The 8,007-nt window shown below is 40.5% G+C and overlaps 1 protein-coding gene across 1 annotated transcript; it reads right to left on the bottom strand.

The window, feature by feature from the left end:
* Positions 1 to 1,081: 1,081 nt before the first annotated feature.
* LOC310854896 (myoblast determination protein 1 homolog 1-like) lies at positions 1,082 to 4,553 on the bottom strand. Its single transcript, XM_083759648.1, has 3 exons — positions 3,799 to 4,553; positions 3,468 to 3,537; positions 1,082 to 2,702 (listed from the first exon to the last, which is right to left on the bottom strand). Exons 1-3 carry the CDS (start codon positions 4,357 to 4,359, stop codon positions 2,452 to 2,454), a joined length of 882 nt encoding a protein of 293 aa, XP_083615774.1. The 5' UTR covers positions 4,360 to 4,553; the 3' UTR covers positions 1,082 to 2,451.
* Positions 4,554 to 8,007: the final 3,454 nt, after the last annotated feature.

Below are 8,007 nucleotides of genomic sequence, written 5' to 3'. Positions count from 1 at the left end.
ATAGTCACTGGAACTCATCACCCAACCTGGCTCAGCTGGTCCCCACAGGTGATGGCACTCAGGGCAATCAGAGTCAGAGGAAACTCATGGACAAACAGTGGGGCTCAGGACGTGACCATGACAACTGCACACCTATTCATTTAATTAGTATAGGCCTTAGTAGTAGCATTGTTAAAACTATTTTTGGCAAATCACAAATGCGGTCTTATATTTCCTCTGGGTGTTGCTCAGTTGAAATAGACCTGGCTATAAATATTTAGTTGTCAAGACATGTCTATATAATTGCCCACAAAATCAATCAATTAAACGTGTTAATAGTTATTATGAATTACAAAAGCAGCAGATGGTCCAAATTTAAAGATATTCACTGTGTGCCTGATTAGGCTATAAGTCATGGGTTCCCAAAGTGAAGTGGGGTCTGGGTCCCCCTAGAGGTACTTGAGGGAGTTCCAGGGGGTACCTAGCTAGAGATAGTTAGGAACCAAATGGACCCTTATGGTTCTGTAACACAGAGTGTACGAATGGAACCAAATGGACCCGTGGATTTACAATATAAATTGGGGTACCAGAGATAGAAATGCCATTAAATCGGGGGTCCGTAGCATAATGCGTGTGAAACTGGGGTTCCATGAAATTTCCGTTTCGGAATCACTGCTAGAGCCGTAAAAATCCTCCCTTATTGGGATCACTGGCATGTTTTCAAATGGGGAGTCCGTGGCCTAATAAAATGTTGATTTGGGGGTCCTTGACACGAAGAAGTATGGAAGTTGCCACAATCCTCTTCCAAATATCTGTTGTGCAGGGGAAAAGTCTATGTTCTATATATCGTTCGGTGAGTATGTTGTTTTTTTCGTGATTTTCATAAATGTTTTAATCGTCGAAAATCATGAAAAACGACATACTATAGAATGTTTGTTAAAAACCATGAACTATAGTATGTCGTTTTTTTCTGATTTTCATCTTTTGTGTCGCTATTAAGATTATTGCAAGATCAGCAAACAATATTGAAAAGATTTTAGTAAACGAGATTTTAGGAATCTCTGTGCACAATTACAGACCATCACCGACACACCAATTTTATAAATAACGTTTTATTGAAATAACATTCACTCAGTCTTAAGAATAAATAAACATTTTACACAACCTTTTCCATATAGCGGCCATGCAGGCCAAATAGTTAATTTCAGCAATTTGTATGTACAAATCTACAGAATGGTCCTCATTTTTATAGCATTTCTGCCCAAACAGGAATCACAAAAGTTTTCCCCCTCAAACTGCATTATCATGGCATATCTTTATAGAACGCTGTTTCCAAACAGTGGGTCAGGACTCAGGACCCCTTGACCAATTTGAATGGGTCACGGGTAAATATCCCCTATTTTCATTGCATAAATAAATATATATAAACATTTCAAAGGAATTCTAAAAAGGTTTTTAACGAAAGAAAAGAAAAGCACAACGTTTCATCAATTAAAAACAATTCCAACATTGTTTTCAAAATAATTTCATAAATAGAATTAAGAAATCAAATAATTTCCATAAATTATATAAAATAAGCAAGACAAATTAAAAAATAAAGTTTAAGAAGTATAGGCCTATAGTTGAAAATAGCAGATCCGCAAGCAACGCAGCCTGAAGGGACAAGTTGTGTGACTGAGCTTATATAGATCTCCGGGCAAACGTCTAATTTCTCTTTTGGGTCTTAAAACTGTTTTGGAACCACTGGATGGAATATAAATGGCAGTAATGTCCACGGAGGAAACAGCAGGCCTTGCATTCACGTCATTCATTCATCAACAGCCGTGCAGGGCAAGGCTTGAAACGAAGGATTTAGGAAATTGGCCTCGGCTTGAACTTACTTTTTTCAGGTAGGCTATACTGTGTATAGCTGTGGTTCCCAAAGTGGGGTCCGGGGAGGGAGTTCCAGGGTTTCCCAAGCTAAATGATAATTAAGAACCAAATGGACCCTTATGGGTCTGTAACTCTGGAACAAATGTACACTTTGTACACTCTCAGGGTTAAATTAACAGTGATTTTACAAAATAAAATGGGGGTCCCAGAGATATAAATGCCATTTCCGTAGACTAATTCACTTCAAACCGCGGGGGTCCTTGAAATGAAAATGGTTGAGAATCACTGTCTTGGCATATATTTTCTGATGGGGGGTCCGCCATACTGGGGGGTCCGCCATACATTTTACAAATGGAGTATAATTTTGGGGGTCCTTGACATGAAAAGGTTTGGGAACCACTGGCCTATACAGTTTATGTCAACGCCTTGCCACGTGGGAATGGGATATGACTGCACGAGCACTGCCTAATATACCGGTATGTTCTGTTGTCTACCCTGGCCTTGTCCCCTTCAAACACTGTCCGCATCCACCCAACCACAGCGCGCTGTGTTGGTGGTCAGGCTATATATTCTGCACGGTTCTATATAGCTCCTAGGGGCTCACAGCACTTCATAGACTGTAAATTTGGGGTCACTGGGGGTGGGCACTGTCCAGCTGCTCGGGGAGGGAGGCAGAGAGGCCCCCGAGGAGCACTCCGAAGGAGGACAAGAAGAGCTGGCGCTGCTGTCCTCTGAGCTGTCCACTAGCAGCACCACAGGGCCCGTGGAGGACGTGGTGTCTGTGGTGATCCGCTCCACGATGCTGGACAGGCAGTCCAAGCTGGAAATCACTGAGTTTTTACTTCTGGAATCTGCATGGACAGGGAGACAGGAACATTTGGTTAATATTTTCTCCAGTGGTGGAAAAAGTTTTTTTACTTAAGAAAAAGTACCAATATTGCAATTTAGAACTATACTTCGTTACAAGTAAAAGTACGGAATTTTAAATGTACTTGAGTATAAAAGTACAAAAGTATCAACATCAAAATGTACTTAAAGTACTAAAAGTAAAAGTACTCATATTGCAGAATGTCCCATTTCACAAGTTCAAAATGTGTACAAAATCTATTGAAAATAGATGCGACGCATTGTGAGCTGCTATGTGAGCTGCTATTTTCAAATGGCCGAAATGTATAGGGTTGAAGTGGTTAATGTATCTTTTCTAATCAAAATTAAAATCGCCAAAGTAACTAGTAAATAAAGTTTTCAAATAATTGTAGTGAAGTAAAAGTAAAAAAATTGCCTCTGAGACGCAGTGGAGTAGAAGTAAAAGTACTGGAAAATGGAAATAATCAAGTAAAGTACAAATACCTCAAAATTGTACTTAAGTACAGTACTTAAGTAAAAGCACTTAGTTAGCCTACTTACTGTACACCACTGAGGCCTAAATAGGCCTATAGGCTTATAGTACGTTTTGGTGCAGAGTTCGATTCACTATTAGAATCAAAAGTAATCATACTTTATAATGATAATTAAATAAGGTTAATTAAATTACATTTAGCTATCAAGTCAATAGAAATTGTGTCTGTCAAAATTTGCCTAGCCAAGCATTTTATACACACACTCACGTGACTCACCATTTGATGTTTGGTTCATATAGTAGTTTTCGTTTTTGACTGGACACCGCTGAAGCCCGCTGAAGTCCATCTGTAATGAAGAAATAAATAAAATAAATACAAACACATTAACAAACAGGCCATATCGCATTAATTGATTCATAGTCTCCTCAAAGTCAACGTAGGGAGCCTGTCATATATTAATGGACAATCAAGTCAGGACTATAGCTATATCAAAATGTAATAATAATAATAATAATAATAATAATAATAATAATAATAATAATAATAATAATAATAATAATAATAATAATAATAATAATAATAAGAGCTTATGGAATCTATTACATACCATGCCATCAGAGCAGTTGGAGCGCGGACTGGACGCATCCGAGTCCCCGCTGTAGTGATCCAGAACGGGGTAATAGTTGTCCTCCTGTCCGCCTCCTCGCAGCAGCGCCTGGAGCGACTCGATGTAGCTGATGGCGTTGCGCAGGATGTCCACCTTGGGAAGCCTCTGGTTGGGGTTGGCGGAGGTGCACCTCTTCAGGTTCTCGAAGGCGTCGTTCACCTTGGAGAGGCGTCTCCTCTCTCGCATGGTGGCTGCCTTCCGCCGGTCCTCGTTGGTGGACTTTCTCTTGCAGGCCTTGCAGGCCCACAGCAGACATCTCCCAGCCTGGTGGTGCCCGCTGGGCGCCCTGATGTGCCCGTCCTCCGAGTCCTCGCTGCTGGGCCGATGGTGGTGGTGGTGGTGGTGGTGGTGCTCCTGCTCTGTCGACTTCAACAGTCCGACGTGCATCAACCTCGGGTCGAGGTCCTCGAAAAACTGCATGTCACCGATGTTGAAACACAAGTCATCGTTTAAATCGTCCGCGGCAGGGGACATTGGGAAAGGAATATCTGTCAACTCCATGGTGTTCTTCTTCTTCTGGCTCACTGAAGACAACGGTAAAAATGTATAGCCTTGATACAAGACTTATTATGACCGATTTGATCTAAAAATGTATCTTAATTTTGCATGGCAAAGTTATGCAACACCCTAATTGTGGGACTATATAGGCTAGTGTAAAAACCCTGTAGTCCGTTAGACCTCTGTGCCCACTGCCCTTGTTGTTTTGCATGGTCACATTTTGAGGCTGGGGTCTTTATAAAGGGGCCTGTTAGGGGGCGTGTCGTGGGCCGGCACACTGTTATCCGAGAAGGACAATGTGACGTGCCAACTCAAAGGGAGACGTGAAGTAGTTTTATTATGACACAGTGACAGGAATTATCAGCCAGTAGGCTACAGCGAAAGAGAAACCAAGACAGTGCATTCAACTCAATATATATACGGTATATATATATATATATATATATATATATATATATATATTGAGTTGAGTTGAATATATATATATATATATATATATATATATATATATATATATATATATATATATATATATATATATATATATATATATATATATATATATTATATTCCCGTTTCAATGGAACAATTAGGCCTTAAAGGATAAATTTGTGGCTCATGCTTCACTGTTGGTAGCGGCCTGTCAACATCAATAATAATGTCAGATAGTTTTGGATAAATATCAGTGGAGAAACAGCACACGTGCACACACACTCCCCAGTCTTGTTGGCCTAATAAAAGGTTACATAATGTGGGCCTTGTGTTGAATTTCACTATACATTTCTCTTGAAGCATCACGGCACACCATTTGCCCTATACTGACCTCTTTGATTGATTGAATGCTGTATTATTAACAGTTTGCAAAAAATAAATAAAATAAAAGGCACGTTGGCACAGATACAAATTCATTCTTAAAGGATATAACCCAAATAAGCCCATTAAGGTTCTGCATATTCAATTAATGTGTATTAACCTCTCTTATATCAAGGCATAATGTCAGATTCTCTATAGTAAGTAAGCTGTTTTAAAACCTACTAAAAAAGTCTACTTTTATTTACCTGGTAATGTGATGGCTGATTTGTTTGCACACATACTAGCATTTAATTCTAGGCTGGTTGGAAGCTAATGGCATTTTGATTGTTGTTGTTGTTAATGGTGACATAATACTCCGATGTGGCCACAAGGGGGCAGCCAAGAATGTATGCCTCCCTGCCATTTTCAATGAATACTGGACAACTCACCCCGGTGCTTGCCCGTTTTCCTCCCGGAACTTTCCCCAGTGAGGGGGATAACTTTGTAATATGCTATTGGCTGTTTGTATTCTTTTTGGAAAAATATAAAAAGTTATTCCTGTGGAAAGGCTATATTATTTTACTTATACCATAAACAATTTAGTATATTGTTATTATTTAGTATATGTATGGTTTTGCACACTCAAATGGTACCTCGTCAGATAATCCCCACATATCCTACAACAACTTCTGTGAACAGAATTCACTGTAGTAGCTTTTCATAAATTATATTTGTACTTAGGCGTTCTGCTGTCATGAAAGTTTATAGTTAGAGAAATTCAAAGTCCAACCGTCTGCTGTCCAGCCTCTACCACCCCTCACTGGGGAAAATTCCCGGGAGGAAAACGGAATAGGGGTGAGTTGTCTTGTTACCTTTTCAATAATGATAACAATAATGATAAAATAAAATAATAAAATAAAAGTATTAAAGTATTAAAGCCATCGTTTTTTGTTTCTCTATCAAAAGAGTGGCCCTCATGGGCTCTCTTTTAGGCCATGATATGGACATTATTTTTGTCAAAATGATTCATTTTTTCAGATGTAAATTTCTCTTTCTTTTCAGATGATCTTTAATGTATGTGCTTCAGTGGATTGAAAGAAAGGATAGCTTTCAGAGAGAGAGAGAGATGATCAAGGAGAGGACATTATGCATGCATGAGATGGATTCCACCGCATGGTGTGAAGAATGCATACCAGAGACAGGCCACGGTACTTTTACAAAAATAAATACATTAAATAGACATTTACTGGGATTTTATCATGTATATTCATGGATATATAGTGTACGCACATGTCTGTAGGTTTGTGTGTTATGTCCATGCCAGGTTGTGTGTGTGTGTGTGTGTGTGTGTGTGTGTGTGTGTGTGTGTGTGTGTGTGTGTGTGTGTGTGTGTGTGTGTGTGTGTGTGTGTGTGTGTGTGTGTGTATGCCTAGCCTACATGTGAGTTCCCCCAGGCAGGGAGGAGTGGCATGAACCTGGGCCCCGTTTGAGAGAGAGAGAGAGAGAGAGAGAGAGAGAGAGAGAGAGAGAGAGAAAGAGAGAGAGAGAGAGAGAGAGAGAGAGAGAGAGAGAGAGAGACGTAAACATATCTATTCTCATGCCAAGAAATCCCAATTGAATTGAATTGAATTGAATTGAATTGAATTGAATTGAATTGAATTGAATTGAATTGAATTGAATTGAATTGAATTGAATTGAATTGAGAGAGAGAGAGAGAGAGTGTGTGTGTGTGTGTGTGTGTGTGTGTGTGTGTGTGTGTGTGTGTGTGTGTGTGTGTGTGTGTGTGTGTGTGTGTGTGTGTGTGTGTGTGTGTGTGTGTGTGTGTGTGTGTGTGTGTGTGTGTGTGTGTGTGTGTGTGTGTGTGTGTGTGCGCGTGCGTGTGTGTGCGGTGTGGTTGCCAGGCAGATGGTCTGACTCTCTCAGTAAAATGTTCATCCCTCTAACAGCTGCAGAAGTGAGATGAGCTCAATCCCCCAAAACAGACCTCAGTTACACTACAAACCATTGGGTTTACTTCAGTTCTATATGCTACAGAAGTATAGTATAGTATAGTATAGTATAGTATAGTAGCTTATAACAGTGGTTCCCAAAGTGGGGTCAGGGGACCCCTAGGGGTCCTTGAGAGAGTTCCAGGGGGTCCCCAGCTAAATGGTGATTAGGAACCAAATGGACCCTTATGAGTCTGTAACTCAGAGAGTGTAGGCCTTCAAATGGAGCCAAATGGACCTGTTCACTTAACTTTGATTTTACAATATACATTCGGGGTCCCAGAGATAGAAATGCCATTTAATGGGGGACCGTAATTCAGGTCAAACCTGGGGGTCAAAACTGGTTGAGAATCACTGCTAGAGCCATAAAACATCTTCTCTTATGGGGGTCCTTGGCATATATTTTCAAATGGGGGGGGTCTGTGGGCTGGGCATGTATCATTTTGGGGGTCCTTGACATGAAAAAGTTTGGGAACCACTGGCCTATAATATATTAGATGGGATAGAAAAGTGCAATTTCATACTTGTAACATACGAAGTTCAAGCACTCAAAATACACTCAAATCCAAGACAACTGGGCTGGCTTGGATGTCACAGTATAGGATGGATGTCACTCTGAGAGTTAAACGAGCACTGAAGCTTTTACTGTGTGTAGGACAGGTCACCCGAGGCCCCCATGGGTGACACTAGTGGAAAATGACTCCCTGTCACTTTGGAAATCCAGTAGCAGCTGCAGCCATACCGGAGACAGTGTCCCTGTATTTGTATGTGCACACACGCGCACGCACGAACATTAAAGTGTGCATGTGCTTGCATGTGTGACCAATGCACATGCCCATGCCCATGTGGACATTTACGTGTGTGCGAGTGT

The sequence above is a fragment of the Protomyctophum parallelum genome, assembly GCF_964188405.1.
Source record: "Protomyctophum parallelum genome assembly, chromosome: 2".
NCBI lineage: Eukaryota > Metazoa > Chordata > Actinopteri > Myctophiformes > Myctophidae > Protomyctophum > Protomyctophum parallelum.
This window is presented reverse-complemented; position numbering and strand designations above follow the sequence as displayed.

What these genes read in the sequence shown, in the direction of transcription:
- LOC310854896 (XM_083759648.1), bottom strand. Translation starts at nt 4,359, where the DNA reads ATGGAGTTGACAGATATTCCTTTCCCAATGTCCCCTGCCGCGGACGAT. An exon ending in CCAACTGCTCTGATGGCATG is followed by an intron (nt 3,538 to 3,798) that starts GTATGTAATAGA and finishes TCTTCATTACAG; the next exon opens with ATGGACTTCAGCGGGCTTCA. An exon ending in TATGAACCAAACATCAAATG is followed by an intron (nt 2,703 to 3,467) that starts GTGAGTCACGTG and finishes CTGTCCATGCAG; the next exon opens with ATTCCAGAAGTAAAAACTCA.